The 19,418-nt window shown below is 36.1% G+C and overlaps 1 protein-coding gene across 9 annotated transcripts in view; it reads left to right on the top strand.

The window, feature by feature from the left end:
• STARD13 (StAR related lipid transfer domain containing 13) overlaps positions 1-19,418 on the top strand; it is a 116,378-nt gene that overhangs the window by 81,529 nt on the left and 15,431 nt on the right. For all 9 annotated transcript variants that reach the window (XM_058185158.1, XM_058185156.1, XM_058185155.1 and 6 more), the window contains 4 exons: positions 1,188-1,251; positions 4,676-6,057; positions 8,599-8,772; positions 15,149-15,308. In XM_058185158.1, the coding sequence (XP_058041141.1) occupies positions 1,188-1,251; positions 4,676-6,057; positions 8,599-8,772; positions 15,149-15,308 (1,780 nt within the window). The remainder of the gene's footprint in view (positions 1-1,187; positions 1,252-4,675; positions 6,058-8,598; positions 8,773-15,148; positions 15,309-19,418) is intronic.

The following is a 19,418-nucleotide window of genomic DNA, read 5'->3' as shown; positions in this document are numbered from 1 at the left end:
TCAGCTTAAATTGGCATTGCCTTAATTAAAATATAGGCATTCACTTTGGGGGGGGAGGGGGTAGCATTTTTTTTAAAAAAAAGATTCTGTCATTGCTTAATGACAGTGGTTAAAAAATGACATCAAGATAGAGTTTATAGAAAGCAGGTGTTATGGAATAATAATTCCAGGCCAATCAAACAGAGGAACCTAACAAGTAAAGAGAAAAGTTTATTCAGCAATGAATTTCGGTTCTGCCTTCAGGAACAGATACCAACATTAGAAATGGTTATACTATACCCATAACAGGCATGTCTCTATTTCTCAGTGGTTTCATGTGTGCTTTTGTGCTTTATATGGCCTATATTTCATGCACATACAAATGTACTTTGCCTCCTACCTGTCTTTTAAAATATTCTAAATGGTAAACTGTTCTGACATGAGTACTACTCTACTACCTTGCTTCCCTTGTATATAATCTGTTAGTTTGGTATTCTTTTAATTACTTACAGTCTTAAGATTTTATTGCAATCAGAAGAGTAAAGCACAAATAGTCTTGTTATTTTTGTGGCAACTGTTCAGACATTCTTGTGATGTATTTTGATACATCATTCAAGTTGTCATATGGGAGCCTAGTGTCCAAGGATTGGGGGTCCAGCAGCAAGTCTCCTCAGCAGTAGCCCCCTCATCTGGAGCAGACTGCCTTCCAAGCCAGCCACTTTCCTTTGGGCATCCAGGAAGACTGTTAACACAATGCTTTTACAAAAATTCTGAAGCAAGAAGTGTCAGTTAAATGGAGACAGATGCTTGCAGGGTTGGTGATCCCTGGCTCAGATGGTGGTGGTCTTTTGTTGTTGTTTAAACAGTAAATAAACTGCCTAAAATCATAGATGAAATGGAATATACATTTAGACAAATAAATAATTTTATTTCTAATGGAGGGCTTTAGGTGGAGGGCTTGTTATGCTTAAATTTTGCTTAAATTTTATATAAAAGTCCATGTCTAGTTATGATAACAAATACTCATTTTTTTCAAGCCATCAGACTAATTGCTAGATTATATGGGCTTCAAGATAGTCTAATTTTCTATTCCCGTCTCATTCATAGGAATTAACTGTGCATCTTGCATTCAAATCAAAGAAGGAACTAAATTTGATATTATGAAGAGCCAATCAATAAGTTCAGTATGATTCTTGTTTTATTTTTAGACGGTTGAACACACTGAATAAATGTGCCTCAATGAAACTTGATCTGAACTTCCAAAGAAAAAAGGCAAGTACATGTGGATTCAAATATTTTTATGTAATTGAAAATACTTAAAATCTCCTGAAATCAAAAGCCCAGATGATATTGTATCGAATTGCTGAACCTCAAATACAATTGTTATTTCCCTGTAATTTTTGTATCATTTATAAAGTCCAACAATAGCCTCTGTTGAAAATGAGAAAGAATGTTTCCAGATGCAGTGTATAGAAGAAATGTTTTTATCATCAATCATGAAGATTGACTATGTTGAAGCAAGGTTCATGATTTATCAATATGCTTTTTCTAATGTATCCTTAAAAATTAGTTTCTGTTCTGTTTATACCTTCCTTTTCCTAGAGAAATCTCGCATGTAAAGTCAACATCCAGATTGTGATAGTCCCTCCACGCCCATATAGAATGGCTTTCTCAAACTCCTTTTTAACTGCTCACGAAGAATGTGGGGATTTGAACGTATCTGCATAGTAGCAAATGAAAGAGACTGTATTGTAAGAGAAAACAATTCCCAAGAGTCTTTTCAAAATACAAGCAAAACCCTGTCTGGTTAACTAGGCAGTCTGAGTATGACCCTACACTATGATTCCTTGGCAGATAAAAAGCAACAGACATTTTTTTTTGTTTTTGCTTTATTTTCTTTCATTTGTGCTGACTTATTAAAATAAAGTTTGCCATGTTTACAGCTCATTGTATAATACAGGCGTTATCTAAGGCTTAAGGGGTTTTAAGAAGGAATGTAGAAAATGCTGTTTGATATGAAAACTTTTGTAAAGGAGCCAATAACATTTTATTTACAAGGCACTCCTCTCCCTGGGGCACTTTTTAATCAGGAGCTTGCATAGTACAGATCATTGCTCCAAGGAACATTGTACAGATTGGATTCTCTCTCAAAATGCTTGACAAATTCTTTTCATTGGTGTTGGAGAAGTCATTGCCAGCAGTGCTTGAAGCGAAATAAGAAGGGATAGGATGCCGATGCTGTTTCATTTCATTCCTTTTCAAGTAGACTTAAAGCAGGCATTCATGCCATTTGTCAGGCTGAGGGCTGCACTCCAAAAAGTGTGTATTCTGTATTCTGAAAGTGCTCAAGCGCAAAATGCCTATAGATAGCATTTCCTCAAATCTTGGAACCTCAGAAGGCTTCTCTACTAAATCTCATAAGAAGGGCAGATTATATTTGCAGAAGACAGAAAAATCTAGACCTTAGGCCATGTTGGGCTTTAAAAATGAGTATCTGTTGGGTTGAATCTCACTGACAAACTGACTGACAGCATGCAGTTCCAGCAATAATGATGTTACATGGGGGGAATCTAGGTAATACTTCAGCCAACTGGCTGAATGGTCTTTGAAGGCAGCCCATGTAAAAGCAAATTACAATAGTCTGATCTTATGGTGACAAGAGTTCAAAGAACCAAGAGCAAATCTTTCTGTTATTATATATTTGTCTGTGAACTTACAGTCTCCCAATGACTCACATCTCAGAAAACACACCTCAGTGTTTTTTCACTTTTCCTTTGTTGTCTCTGTATCAACATTTAGAGTGAAAATTCCTCAGGACAAAGAAATAATTTTCTGCTTTGGGCGTTAATTACTTGGGTGATCTTGCTAATCAGGGATCAGGTATAATTAGGATGATGTCATGATATGCTTTTCAATCCAACAGATCTTTAATCTGAAGTCCCATTCTGTTCAGTAATAATTGCTCATAGAACAATATACATAATATTTCAGCTTTGACAACATATGAAGGCAAATACAGACAACTAAAAATGAGACCTAAAAATAATTAAGAAATGAAATCATTTTTTCAATACAAAGGATTTTTTCAGAAAATCTAAACACTTACAATTTAATTTTAAATAAAGTTATATTTTTACTTCCTGTGTATATGAAATTATTCAGATAATTTTATTTTTTGCTTCATATGATCTCTAATTTTTATGTGCATCATAACAGAAAGACCTTCAGTAACTTTGGTTCTTGTGAATAATGTAATTGCACTCTATTTTCAGATGCCTCTGGGGAAGTAGACAGATGTTCAAAGCACATTAAGATATTTTAATATTCTGTCATTAAGTAAATCATTATTTTACTGCATTTGCCTTTATCCCTCTCCATATGCAGGTCCCATACTACTATTTTAGCATCTACATTGCAATTCAATATGAACCGAATCTATTTTGTCATTATACCAAAACATATAGAAATATTGAAAACATACTACTGTAGCACATCCTTTCTAAAGGTAGCGCTTCTAAAAATGTTGAACTCTACTTAGCTAGTACAATACTTTGCCATCCAAGCTTTGGCACTTCAAGTCCCTATACTCTTGTCTTCAGTTCTGAACTGAAGAAGCTTCTTGGATAAGAAGCAAAATGTTTTCAAAGAAATAAACAAGAAAGCCCAGTTGCCTCTTGGAAAAAGCACCCTTATACTCTTGTATTTAGGGAGGTAAGTAGACAGGTGAAAAAGTCAGACCCCTATCAAATTAGTAATACAGAAAGCTAATAATTTACAGCAGAATCCATCATGTAAAAGGTAGAAATAGAAAATAAGGCTTGTCACAAAGTCAGGACAACTAAACTAGAGTCTGAATGTCAAGAGCCAAGATTTCAGCAAAAATAGAAAGTTAGGAACACAGCTCAGACAGGTTTCAGTGCTACATCCTGAATAGCATGAGATCTTAGGAAACCAAAGTCCTACGGTAGTGTCTGGGCTTCCATTGCCATTTTCAAGAAAATTATAATTCAAATCAAATTAGTCGCTAATTAAAAAAAAACCTTAGATCTTTCTTTAGACAGTAATACATTTTTGAGTTTGAACCAGTAAAACTTACAGATTCCTTAGAATTTGATGAAATTTCATGTGATCCATGACTGAATTTGCACCCTCTAATTTCTAAGACGAACAGAGCCTCTGAAATTGATTGATTGATATTTATTTCTTATCTGTCTCTCCGTAAATGGCAAGACTAATATATTTTGCTGGGACAGGATGAGAAAGTATGTTGACCAACCAATGTCCTGATGACCATTGGAAACTGATAATTACAAATTTTTCTCCATCGCTCTGTCAGTGTATGCTCAGTTAGCTGACACTTCTTAATATTTGCTGATGGCTTCACCAACAGCAAACAGAAAATTAGTTCCCATTACTAATGGCAACAAAACATAATTAATCTGCAGATTACTGATGGAGAGGGAGATAAAGAATGGGAGGAAGAGCAAGATTATGTATGTATGTACGTATGTATGACGTGTTTGGTTGAGTGTAGATAAAAGGGTATGCAAACGCATATGAAAACTTGCATGTCATTATTAACCATTAGTCTGCAAATCAAAAGTGATGAAAGGAAAGATGAAAAATGATCTCTTAGGCTTGATATCAGTAGATTTAGGGATGGACAGACATTCCAATGTTATGTATTGTTTTTCAGAGTGAAGACTCAGATGAAGAAGACCTTTGTGCCATCAGTAATAAATGGACTTTCCAAAGAGCAAGCCAGCGATGGTCTCGAGTAGAAGACTCTGATGCCTTGATTCATCAGTCAGGCAAACATGACTTTCAAGGGGACATTAAAATGAAAATCACAACCAGCAATGAAAGTGTGCTTACTGATTTGAGTGAGCCTGAGGTGTCATCTATTCACAGTGAGAGCAGTGGAGGAAGTGACCATAGGAGTCAGTCTGGAATCACAAGCCTCCTCAGGGAAACTAATTGTTCAGGACAATACTGTGTCAAAAACACTTCTGTGCAGGGCCCCTCTTCAATTGGTGGTCCTTCTTCCCAGCTTTCAGAAGTCTCTCCCAACTTCAGGAATGAGAAAACAACACGAACCAGAGCAAAAACCTTTTTGAAGCATATGGAGACATTAAAGCCCAAAGGGCAACACGGAAAATTAAAAGTGTCTGGATTGACTAGTCTCTCAGCCATTGGTACACCTGTCCTGCAGCATGAGCCCAGAACCTTAAAGGAAATGCAATGCCTGCAAGTAGAAAATGGAGACTTCCAAAATAAAACAGTTGCTCTCCAAGATCTAGTCAGACAAGGATCTCCATTTTCTGCCAGTTACAGCAGTGAAAGCAGCCAACTGGAGATTAGCAACAGCACCATAAGCACTCCTTCCTTAAAAGACCGCAAACATCATGAAGCAAATAAACGGGGTGGCATGTACTTAGAAGACGTAGATGTTCTTGCAGGAGCAACACTGAGACAAGTGTTAGATCAAAACTGCAAAAATGAATTTCACTCCCAAGAAAACCTAATATTTCATATTCCCAAAGACCACAAACCAGGAACATTTCCTAAGGCACTTTCTATTGAAAGTCTGTCGCCTACAGACAGTGTCCTGAACTGGAAGAGAGACAGTGTTTCATTAACTAACAAGACATCTAAAGAACACAAACCCCTTGTTTCCTGTTCAAAAGAAAGTAGAGTTAGCATTTATGACAATGTTCCAAGTTCTCATTTATGTGCCAGCACAGGAGATCTTCTGGATCTGGAAAGGGAAAATCTTTTTCCTCATTTGGATGATATCTTGCAACATGTCAATGGACTTCAGGAATATATTGATGACTGGTCAAAAAATATATTACCAGAACAAAAAAAGAATGCTTTATCCATTGGTGAATTTGAGTCATTGTCATGTCAGTCACCAAGTAAAATTTCTTTAGAGTTTGAACAAAACTCAATGTCTGATGGCCACACAACACCAAGTGATATTGACCGAGACGGAGCATCTCTCTATGAATCAGAAGCTCCTGGTGTCAGAGAAAGAAGAGACTCTGGTGTTGGAGCATCCCTTACCAGACCAAACAGGTTTGTACCAGATCACATTTCCCTCTAAGAATGGGAAACCAGGAAATTGAAATACTTCAATTATGTAGGAAATTAAAAATTTTCAGTTAGGTAGTTGTTCCTATATCAAAATCATAGCAATAAATTGCAATTCACAATACAATATATAATTTAAATTTTAAATCAGAGTAATCCCATAAAATCTTCCACTGAATTCTCTTGCCAACTTACCGGTAAATGGTCAAAAATAACAACAATTACAGTATCCTCTAAAAATAAAGTCTCAGAATAACCTCTGTTTGAAATTTTCCAGCTACTTGAAACATTATTTGAAGAGGATTAGATCAAGGATGGAGAATCTTGTTTACTTCAAAGATTGAGAGTAAGGTTTAACTATATGATGAATTGCAAACAGCAGATAATGCCCACAGCAAAAGTGATTGGGAGGATTTGATTGATCTGAGGAAAGACAGAAAAGGCAATGCTGAAATTATATTGTTTGATATGGAAAAAGCCTTTGATAAAAGGCATAGATAGTACTAGTAAATTATATAGCTGAATGTGAAATACCAAATAAGTCCAGATTCTAGCTGGTCATCTTATAAAGATTTTTTTCTTTTTCCATTTAATCATGTCCAATTCCCAGAGCGTGCCTGGACAGGTACCTGCAGTTTTCAGAAGTCATTTCTCATTGCCTCCTTCTTAGGGCTAAGAGAAAATGATTAGACCAAGGTAACCCAGCTGACTTTTGCCTAAGGCAGGATTAGAATTCATGGTTTTCCAGTTTCTAGCATGATGCTTTAATCGCTATACCAAGATGGCTCTACTATCTATAAAGATACTGGACAAATATATCTAATTTCCACTTTGATATTTGTTTAGATTCTTTAATTTCTGCTACTATACTAGATCAGTGGTTCTCAAAGTGTTCTCCTTTCAGCAGGCCTGCAAAATCAGATAAATATATTACAATTTCTGTTTTTAATTCTAATACAACCAAACGTCTTTGGGTTCTCAAATCAGTTTTAAGAATATAAAGGGGTCTTGAGACTAAAATATTTGAGAACCAGTGTACTAGATCATAATATCCATGGTATTTTGCACTATTCATCAGAATAAAATTTGGTGTTATTTGCTGATGGCATTTTATTGTCTATTTCTGAATTTCATACTTTGATTGTGATTATGATGCGTGCTTGATTAATATGTTGGGATAAATTGTGGGATATTCTTTAGCTCATTTAATTTAGAATTGATGCGAAGAGCAAACACAATTACTATTTCATATATGCACTGAATGTATTAATTAGTATTATTATTCCGCCTCACATTTCTCAAATCAGTATAATTCTTTGGATATTAATAGCCTGATCCTGTGGGGAGGGGATAAATAATATTAAAAAATGAATATAATTACTAGGATACCTTATATTTTGCATAGAATTCTTATACACTTATCCAGGAGACATTTTTAAATACTCAGTGCATTGTTCTGTACATTTTTATGAGGGTTTTCAAAACCATGATTACCTAGAAAAAATTGCAGTTAAAAATAGGGGCTTTGATTTTTTGACTATTGAATCAGACACTCACATGCATAATCAGACACTCATACCCACGATTATTTTGGGCTCAAAATATAATGAATTAGCAATATTTTCTGTCATTGATACATCAGTTCAAAACTATTTCTGGAATAGTATAAACATACTATTACTGAAAAATTGCATTTGATTATTTTTCTGACACCAAATTGATACTCTGTGGTAATCTAGATGCTAACATTTATTTTTTTAAACTTTATGGAAGATCTTGATAGATGCTGGCATTTTTATTTTAGATCAATTATTGGATGATAATGATGTTACCATCTTTTTATGTTAAAGGATAAATGCAATTTGGCTGTTGCCACCCACTGGTAATATTAATAACTACAACTTTTATTGATAACTCAATTTGGATCAGTGGATTTTTAGCTTGGGAGATACTTAATTTATGAGAGGTAATCACTAAACCCTGTGAGATAAGAACCCCCATATTTATTATAAACATGTGTTATTGATAAATCAAGGTGATATGCAGGCTGAATGGAATAAGGAATTGGAGATCCCCTTTTTTGTCTAAGCAAAGTTGCCTTTTAACAGTGTGAAAAATTTCACTTTATCTTAGATTATGCTTCTTTCATCAGAATAATACTTTTGTACTCATTGGATCCATTGTACCTGCATAAAATCTTGATGCACAAGAACATTAAGTTATTGAAGGTTCCATACCAGTTTATTCAACTATAAATGTCCCAGAAATAGAATGGCATCTAGAGGAGCAAATGGAATTTACTAGAAATGGCAGTTTTAAACTTTTATCATTACTATAACACCTCTAAAACAAATTGGTTTCTTAAACAGAATCTTGTAAGTGGAAAGCAATTTTTAGACTCATGCTGGAATTATATTCTTCTGACTATAGGACAGTCTTCTAATCCTTCGCAGATTTCATAAGAAACAAATCTATCATGACAATCATACATTTTATTCCATTTTTTTTTTTTGTATATATATAAAGGCGATTACGTTGGCACAGTTTCCAGATCTCTCACCAACTTAGCCATGCCCTAGGATCACTCCAGATCAGCAATCAGTCAGCTGCTCAGCTAAATCTGCTACAAAAATTTTCCCTACTCCATCTTACAGCAATTATGGAAAAATACTCCATGTCAAACAAGCATGGTTGGACATGGTAAGTATGTTTTATAGTTTACATGTTCTTTAGTTATAAAGCCTTATAATTCTTTTTTTTTAATTAATTCATTAGTATAACATTTGGCATGGAAAATCAGCTTAGCCAAAGGAGGTTTGTAATGATTGGGTCAAAGTTCAGGAAGAAAATGTTAAAGAATGGTTATTTTACAACTGAATTCTTTTAAATTGACTTGAGTTCATATTGGAAAGCATGTTTTGCACATATATACACATACATTAATTATCTAGGAGTGTTCTAAATTCCAAAAGAAAAAGTAACTTTCAAGCATGCGTGGTTGCACACATCACAGCTGTCAACAGCTCCTTAAATCAGCTTGTCTTTTCCTGCATCACACAGCTGATAGATTAAGATCAAAAATGTATTAATATTAGCAGATAATAATTTAATTCATTATTGGCTACTCTGTCATCTCTTTTGTTTCCATTGGGTTATACTTGTTTTATCTCCAATACCAGAGAGAGATGCTATGAGTTGATTGATTATTAGATTTTTATCATATCAAATTGATTTATCTTTAGGATAAACATATATTCAGCTGTTCTTGAATTACAGTAATTCATTTAATGATGGCTTGAAGTTATAACAACCTTGAAAAAAATGACTTATGACCATTCTTGAAGTTACAACCATTGTACCACCATGGTCATGTGATTACAATTTGGCAACTTGTTCACATTTACGACAATTGCAGCATCTTGTGGTGATGTGATTGTGATTTTTGATCCCATGAGTCTTGCTTGCCAGCTTCTGACATGCACACTCAATTTGGGAAGCTGGATTTTTCTAATAACTAACAGACTCACTTAGCGAGCATGTGATTAATTTAATAACTATGATGCGTTACTTAATGTTTGCAATAAAAATAGTTGTAAAATCAAGTCTGGTCACATGATGACCTGCTTAACAACTGGATCACTTAGTAACCAAAATTTCAGTCCCAGTTGTGTTTGTCAATCCAGATATTTATCTTTGCTTGGTAAACTGAAGGCAGCAAACCTACTTAATACTCCTGCCTCCTATTTTTCCCATAACAACCCTGTGAGCTGAACTGGACTGAAAGAGAATGATTGGCCCAAAGTCACCCAGCTAGTATTCATGCCTAAGCCAGAACTAGAACTCACAACTCTCCTGATTTCTAGACCAGCATCTTAACCACTCCCAAGAAACTAGCTGTTTACTTTACAGCAATTCAGAGCTTAAAATGGCCACTATCTGAAGATTTTTTCTTCTATCAGTCTTCAATAAAATAATCACATAAATAAATAAAAAAAGTTTCCATGAATCGATTCTTTGTCTTATAAAGGAGGGGGTGGTGTTTTTTTTTTGTCTCCCCAGCATTCCCTGTATGTGAATTTTAAACTGATGCTATCCAGAGAAATTCTGCTGAATTATTTTAGTGTCAATTTTCATTTGGTCTGATTAAAAAAAAATAATCTGTCGCATGTTTCTAATATCGTAACATTTTAATTATGCATTTCATTCAGTGCACTGCAAAAATAATTAGCAAGTGTAAGGATGACCTATCAGTCAATCAGTTCCATTCCCATCTTTCCTTCCTCTCCTCATTGTGGTTGCTCTATAGAGAAACAAAAGGTAAAAGCATCATTCTTTTCAGCTACAGTGCCTGTATTTCTACAGCACTCATAAACTTCCGATCACACATAAAGATCTTTGACCTGATTCAGTGTCCTAATTCAGTTTGAGTTCCTTAGTATGGATTCTGCTTCTGCTCTGGGAAGCGAGAGAATTGGTTCAAAGTAACCAAATCCAGCTCATGCCCTAAATTAAATCTTATGTCTTGCACCAATCTCTTATCTCATGTCTTCAAGAAGCAAAGGCATTTGATCCCAGAAACTTAATTGGGCATACACCACACTACACAATTTGGCAATGGGATTATACAGCGTAGGCTCCCTTTGTAACACATCTTCAGATCTGATGTACAAAATTCAGTATTTGCTCTACTGTAGCATATTTCAGCTAAATAACTTCACGGCATTAACTGGCATTTAAGTAGGCCATGTGAAATGCTAAGGATTATTGCCCTCATTTTACAGCCAAATGCAGGCAAAAGCAATCAAAGATATTTATCTCACAGCATGAAAAGTAATTCTAGAATTCTAGCTGGATTCCTTTGTGTAAAGCTCTATCAACAAGGGGAAAAAAATCCATCAATAAACATATGCAACATTTAATCAACACTACCTGAACTAATACTATGGGATTTTAATTAGTGACTTGTATCTCCATAGTTCCATTGAAAATGAATATCACAAGATTATGCTAGGTGAGAGCTGTACGGTACAGAGCTGTACGATTCAGAGTAAGGTCTATAAAGAGAAGCATTCATCCATTTAAATCTAGAGGAAGGAAATGGAAAACACTGAATTCGTTGTTGTGTTCAATAAAGCATATATGACTAAAACTGATGGTGTGCCACTTTGTAGAGTTTTTTGCAGAAGTGAGTGGTTTAAATCTGTTAAACTAGAGGCAGACAATTGCCTGGAATGGTAGGGACATCTAGAATGGTAAGGACAAATCCTGGCAACCATGATTCGTGTGGTTGCATCTATTTCTGTAAAGATATATAAAAATATGCTACTACTCCTTCTAACTTTCCAGGATGCTCTAGTCCAGGGGTCTCCAACCTTGGCAACTTTAAGATTTGTGGACCAACTCCCAGAGTTCTAGGAATTGAAGTCCACAAGTCTTAAAGTTGCCAGGTTTGGAGACCCCTGCTCTAGTCTACATCATCCTACATGATGTACATTTAGCCGTTACCTTTATTTCTGGGTAAGTCAGCATTCATCCTAACAAAGTATCTGGCTTTGTCTCCCACCACTTTTATTTATAATGGAAATATAGAACTATATGAGGAGATAACAGCATTATTGATTTATTATAAATAGTCCTCAACATACGACCACAAATTTCCATTGCTAAGCAAGACAGTTCTTAAGTGAATTTTGTCCCATTTTATAATCTTTCTTGACACAGTTGTTAAGTGAATCACTACAGTTGCTAAGGTAATAACATGGTTATTAAGCGAATCTGGCTTCCCCATTGACTCTGCTTGTCTGAAGCTTGGAAAAGGTGTTCATATGACCCCAGGACAACTGAACCATTATAGATACATGCCGGTTGCCAAATGACCATGAGGATGCTGCAAGGGTTGTAACTGTGAAAAACAATCATAAGTCACTTTTTTCATTGCTGTTGTAACTTTGAGTAGTCGCTAAATGAATGGTTGTAAGTTAAGGACTTCCTGGTGGTTGGTATTTTATTTTATAACATACCAATTTCCAGTTTTAAAATTAAGTGTTAAAAAAAATAAAAGATTTTAAAAGTAAAATTAAAATCACATCATTTAAGTGGACACATTCTCTGGCTAATAGTAGGAATTGCATTAGAGCAAATGAATTTTTTGTACTATTTGCTTAGACATGTTTACTAGTTGGACCTAGATGGTAATTTTGTCCAATAACATCCCAAAACAAAATCTTTGTCATCATCTGCTTCTTTTTAAACTGGAGATGCTAGTACTAAATTTGAAATGTTCTAGATACAAAACATGGCATCTCTTGTCAAATATACTTCTTTCGTTAAAATAAAGGTGAATTTCTCTGGATATCAACAGTTTAAAATTCATGTATAGACAACGCTCGGAAACAAATGAGAAATTGCTCTTTTAAATTCTTTTTCTGACATGGCAGGAATAGATATTGGTAGCTCATCATCTCCATTTGACCCCTTCCACACACATCTCTTATTGTCTGTAGGTATTATTAGCCTAAGCGACATGGTGGCTCAGTGGCTAAAACGCTGAGCTTGTCAATCGAAAGGTCGGCAGTTCAGCGGTTCGAATCCCTAGTGCTGCGTAACGAGGTGAGCTCCTGTTACTTGTCCCAGCTTCTGCCAACCTAGCAGTTCGAAAGCACGTAAAAAATGCAAGTAGAAAAATAGGGACCACCTTTGGTGGGAAGGTAACAGTGTTCGTGCACCTTTGGCATTTAGTCATGCTGGCCACATGACAATGGAGACATCTTCGGATAGTGCTGGCTCTTTGGTTTGAAACGGAGATGAGCACCGCCCCCTAGAGTCGGGAACGACTAGCACATATGTGCGAGGGGAACCTTTACCTTTACCTTATTCTTAGCCTGTTAACCATCTCCACAATTCCTATGGCCACTACATTGGGTTTTGATAGCTCACAACTGTTCTTTTTCTCATAAAGTTTAGATTATATTTCTCATGAGGGCATGAGTGTTTGCCCACCTTTGTTATTAGAATAAGTGAACCAGAGCACAAAATAACTCTGAAACTTGATTCAAAACTCATCCTTTTAAGCTTCATCCAGGATTTACAATATTTTTACAAATGATAGCTAAATCATGATAAATCATGCAATTTGAGATTATAGTGAGACACTTTCAGATAATTAATTATACATCCTTTCAAGTTTAATCTTCTGCTATTACTTACTGAATTTTAAGTTGTCACACATGTGCTGAAGAAGTGAATTGAACTAAATGGTGAATATGTTTCATTGTTAAAAGCAATTATTGGTGAAAAAAATGAAATGTGTAAAGTGTAAAGCCTGCATATATTTTAGGGATAAAATACTACTTTCCTGGAATTGCATAAAATAAGACAGAATTTGAAGAAGTTTTTTGATTGGCACTCCAATAGTTTAGGGACTAAAACGCTCTTTATCCTTATTTCTCTGCCATAACTACAATTCTGTGAAAAAGGATTTACAGTAATAATAATAACAGTAACAGAGATGGAAGGGACTTTGGAAGTCATCTAGTCCAACTCCCTGCTCACTCAGGAAACCTATACTAGGGATTCGAACTGCCGAACTGCCAACCTTTCTGATCGACAAGCTCAGTGTCTTAGCCACTGAGCCACCTAGTCAGGCTTTACTCCCTTATCTATGGAGATTCCCAGTCACCCAGGTCATGGTTTCCCCAAAGATGCTTTTTCAAAAGGCAACTGGACCTTGTTTTTCCTTGAAGACATTTTGTTTCTAATCCAAGAAGCTTCTTCAGTTTTGAACTAAAGAAGCTTCTTAGATGAGAAGCGAATCATCTTCAAGGAAAAACAAGGTCCAGTTGCCTTTTGAAAAAACACTTTTGGGATATTTACTCCCTTTTGTATTGTCTGAATTTTAGCATATTTCTCCCACTGAATGTTATTAGAGCTTCATGTAAGTCCTACTGATCTAAAGAAGGAATGCAAGTGAACAGATGATCCCAAAGTTTAGTGCTTGTTTCATTTCATAAACGTCCAGTAGGCAGCATGCCAGCGTGAAAGAGTGATCACCCATGTACTTTCAGTCAGATCAATTAAAGGAATAACTAGGGCCAGGTGTGTCTGAGTACTACATTAATCAATCACAACTTATTTTGTACAAGCCTTGCATAAATATCATGAACCATGATAAATATCATGAACTTTGGACGTTCTCATCACACAAAAGTTCTAACCATATGGACTCCAGAGGCAAGTCATACCTCATTCAGTATAATTGAGAGGGGTGTGGGTGAAAAAAATGTCATTGAAACCTATTAGCCAAGAAGAGATTATAATTTTTTTCTAAAGTTCTGAATCTCTATTAATCTATACTTTTGACAGGCTGCCCTGTCAAAACTCACTCTAAATCTCTAGGATACAATTGTCTAGGGATTGCAAGTGGGTCATGCAAGAAAATGATCCCAAATTTACAAGCAAGTCTACAAGAGAACTGATAAAGAATAATTTCAACTTGTTGGGGTTTTCCATCTTTAATTCTGTGTTGAGGTGCATTTCAGAATGGCGGGGGGCTTTCTCTTGGACTCATAACTTGTGCTCAAAGAACAGGTGATAGTCATGAGTAGGGAGCCTTTGCACCAGGTACATTTTGTGTACCAGTTGTACTCATTCGGTACCCTAGACTGAAAAAGGTCCAAATACTCCACTTCATCTTTGCCCCTTTGAAGCAGTGAGCCAACTACCCTCTCATCAACTGCCCCCAAAAGAGAGAGTTGAGAATGGACAAGAGTTGTCTAACACAGCTGGGTCCAAGGATGGCTCCTGAGAAGAGAGCACACCACTGCCTCCTTCAAGGGAGGCAGTACTAACCCTTTCCTCAAAGAGGCATTAGTCACCCTTTGGACCCAGACACATGCCACTTCCCAGGAAGCTAACCAGGAGGAATATGAATCCAGAAGACAGGTGGCTGAGTTTCCTCAAGATCTGAGTTTCCTCAAGATCTGAGTTTCCTCAAGATCAACCGGCTCAAATTGATCTGAGATATCGGAATTCAGACAATAATCATAAATAATTTGCATAAATAATCATTGTTTTTAAGGTCTGTACCGAAATTCATGAAGTGGATGAAGGTTCCAGATTACAAGGATAAGAACATATTTGGTGTTCCTTTAATAGTCCATGTGCAAAGAACAGGGCAACCTCTTCCACAGAGCATACAGCAAGCCTTGAGATATTTACGTAATCATTGCCTGGATCAGGTAGGTTCCTCGTTTTGATAGATGCATATGTAAGTGCACAAAAGTCATCTGACAGCTTTATCTGCAACTAATCTTCCAGGTGCTGTAAGTTTTTAACATAACTTGGACTTTTATTATTTTGATCTTATTTCTGTTGGGGATACTTAGCATACCTGCAGTACAAAATAGACACAAAATATAATATATGTGATGGAAAGCATCCTATTTTGCCAACCCACAGTGCTATAGATAAATATTATAATGAAATGATACTGTACAAAGTCAGGAATGTGATCGCTATCAGAATGACCAATTTTAAGATGATTAAATGTATTATTTACTGATTCTGTTGCTATCATACTCGAAATGGAGCTTCTTTATATCTAGAGAAAAAAAGGTTTTTATAGACTAAAAAGAGCACTTCAGTAGGACATGCAAGCAGATTTAGGATCAGTCTTGGGGAGAAAATCACTATCTTCTCCACTCCCCAGCAAAATAACAGTTCCCAATCTCCCTTCTATTAGTTTCCTTTTCCTCCCTGTTTCCATCATATGGGAAGGGATTCATAGCTAACATATCCAACCATTTCTGTCGGATTATTTTGTTCCGGTCTATTATACAGAAAATATGCTTAGAGCAGAAATGAGTTTTAAACCTTTGGAGAGTTAGAACACCTGGAGCATTAATTTTAAGAACTCAAAAATGCTAAACATTTTGACAGGATTTAATTATGTTCAGATGGCTGAAGAGTAGCCAGTAAGATTTTTTCTCTCTCTCGCTCATTTCACATATCAAATCCTTCTCTTCTTTTCCTTTTACATCTACTAATTGTGGTTATCTAACTTTCATCATGGGCTTCTTTTCCAAAGGAAAATGTAACAGTTGTCTTAAATATGTAGAGCGGACCCATGCTTTTTCTTCACTTATAATTAATGGAGCTCAAGATCAGAAAAAAATGCTACAATATATTTTTTTCCCCTAATTAATTCTTTTATGCAGTTCTTTGATACAGTTACAAGTTCTCTGCTTTAAGATGTAATGGCAAATTAGTACTCTATATCCATTTCCACATATGAAGCATGTAGAAACAGACTGCTCTATCGGTCAACCCATATTTTTTTTATTACATTGAAATTCCCTGTGGGTTTCAAGTATGTCTAGGAAAGAGCAGAGAAGTCACACGTTCTCTTATGTTTTTTGAAAATCCTGAAAAGGAGTGAAGTCCATCTCAATTGGAGACTTGTATAACTTTAAAAATAGAAAAAGAGTTAACACGAATAAGGTATCACCGAATATTGTATATGTGACCTGTTCAAAACCACTTAATGTAATCATTGCAACTAGAGAGTTGTATGATTAAATAGAACCATCTAAGTGTAATAACTGCTTGGTGTTGGTGGCATTTCTGGACTGCAGTTTTCAAAGAAGATTTTTAAAAAGGAATGGTGCTAATTAAAAAATGTAATGCACCAAGAAATATAGTTATATTTTCCTAAAATTTGACTCATTGCTTCTTGTTATTAAAGGCTGTATATAGTATCAGAGATTTATTTTAAAAAGCATCAACTGCCATATTATATTCAGAGCCTCTCTTTTTTTAAGATCTTAAAAAAGCATTGAATAAAAATCTTGGTCCTATGCATGGAAGGCTTCTTTCTCTCACTGTCAGTGTTTCACACCAAATTTAATCCTAAATATAATGTCTGCCAAGCTGGGTTTTGTGACCAAAGGCTTCTGTGACAGTTTTATCAGTACGGGGTTATTTTTACCCCTTGAATTGGATGTGGTTCTGCAGTAATTTAATAATAATTGACCCCTCAATTTATCTTTTGTTGTGAAAATTTGCATTGCTAGCTCCTCTTTGGAATATAACTTCCAGAATCTATTTTATTCGTCTCCTTATATTCTTGACCATCATTTTTATGCATTTTAGACTCATGATCAAAATTATTATTTCCCCAATCTCCATCTTTCATATCTCTCTGCTAAATTTATTAGAAATAGTGTGCTTGTTCATATGTTAGAAACACATTTTTTCACACTGCTGTATTGCCTATGGGCATGCATGTATTTAAAATAAAATTACTTTTACAAAAGTTCTGAGCTTTTTATCCAGCATCCTAGACCATTAACAGAGCATGGAGCTAATGTTCCTCCCCTAATGATAAGGAAAGAGCTGATTTATATTTCAGTACTGGCGGCGGTAGTTCAGAAGAGCACTGATATAGATGGGGGAGGAGATAGATAGATAGATAAGATAGATAGATAGATAGATAGATAGATAGATAGATAGATAGATAGATAGATAGATCTGGTCTACACAAATATTGGAGGGAGCATACTGCTTCCTTTTCGCCTTTCAGCCCCAATCCAGGAGCCCTTCAGGCAGTTGCCTTCATGACAAACTATTTTGTGTTAAATTTACTGTTAGCTTTTTGGTCGCTTAGGCATGTATTTGCTAAAGGTGGCTTCAGTGATACATCCAGTAAGAAGAAAAATACAATTGTGATTGATCTTGTGCCACTACTGGTTCCTCACCCTGGTGCAATATATTAATTCTCCATAATCTTTGTGACACCCTCATATAAATTCTGTGCCTGTCCAAGAATTTATTTCATCATTGATTCCATCTTTGAGAGGAAGGCTTGAAGTACCGTACCTTCCTGAGTTTTAGTTGAGGTCTTAGTCCTATATGTAATATCTAGTAAGCTACATAAGTCTTTCAACAATTCTTTCATCATTTCTTCTTTCTCAAGTGCCACATTATAGACACTACCAATTTTCAGAGTCTTGGTACACTCAATCATCTAATTGTTACCATTACCACTAGTATAATGTATTTGAATTTCAGGAGGGAAACTTAGGCGGGAAAAAGGCACGTTGCTGATTGGCTGGTGCCTCAGCCAAATTACTATTTAAAGAGAGGTTTTGCCTGTTGGTCTTTTGCTGGGATCACAATAAACTAAAGAGCTGTTGTCACTTGTATCGTCTCCTGCCTCTTCATTGCCCGAACTTAACATTGGCGACGAAGGTGGGATATTGAAGGCAGTGAGACTAGGAAAAGAGCTGAAGGAGCAACTTAGTTTCAAACCCAGCCAGTCATCCAGAGCGGATACATAGCGATGTCTAGCTATACACCGCCAGCGCCATTCGACCCAGCCAAGGAGAAATGGGGGTCGTACATGGCTCGTTTTGAGTGTTTCCTTGAAGCTAACGAACTGCAAGGAGTATCGGATAATCGGAAGCGCGCTTACTTCCTGAGCCACTGTGGGCCAGAAGTCTTCGATACCGCCGAATCGCTGTCGGAACCAACGCCTGTACAGTCGGTGCCATGGCCAGTGCTACAGATGACGCTACGAGCACACTACGCGCCGGTGCCGTCGAAGTTTGTGCAATGGTTCGAGTTAAGGCAAAGAGTTCAGCGAGAGGGTGAATTGATAAGCGTGTACATGGCCGCATTAAGGAAAGCCGCAACCCACTGTGAGTATAGAGACTTGGAGGACACTTTATTAGAACAACTCATTTGTGGGGTCAGGGACATCCGACTACAGAGGCGGCTGCTGTCGAAAAGCAACCTAACCCTGGCGATAGCCCTGGATGAGGCCAGGGCACACGAGATGTCCACCAAAGCGGCGGAAACCTTACAGAAGCCGAACACACAAAGTCCCTCAGCGAAAGCAATGCCGGTCCACAGCGAAGAGATCCAGGCAGAATGAGAAGAGGAAGAAGAGGAAGAAGTTTTCCAACTGCCTATCATAGGTCCTTGGGAAGGATTCTTTAGGTGGATAAAAATGCCAAATCCAGTCTAAACATCTGACTGCAACCAATATAATAATAATATTTCTTTAAAAAGATATGATTCCTTGGTTCTTTAGATGACACTTCTCCATATTGTTGCTGCAATAATTAAAAAAAACCAGAATTATCAATATTCATTAAACTTTGCAATAATGAACTTAGTTGAAGTAATTGCAATAATATTTATAGATATTAGTAATATTTGTAATTTTAAATTGTAAAATTTTAGTGTATTTATCATGATTAACATTTGGCTATTGGATTTAGGATGTTAAATGCTACATACTTATCTATTTCTGTTTTTATTTCTACACTAATTTCCTCTATTAAAGT

This window comes from Ahaetulla prasina, chromosome 5 (genome assembly GCF_028640845.1).
Source record: "Ahaetulla prasina isolate Xishuangbanna chromosome 5, ASM2864084v1, whole genome shotgun sequence".
In the NCBI taxonomy this organism is placed as follows: domain Eukaryota; kingdom Metazoa; phylum Chordata; class Lepidosauria; order Squamata; family Colubridae; genus Ahaetulla; species Ahaetulla prasina.
Note: the sequence above shows the minus strand (reverse complement) of the source record. Positions and strands in the feature narration are given on the sequence as shown.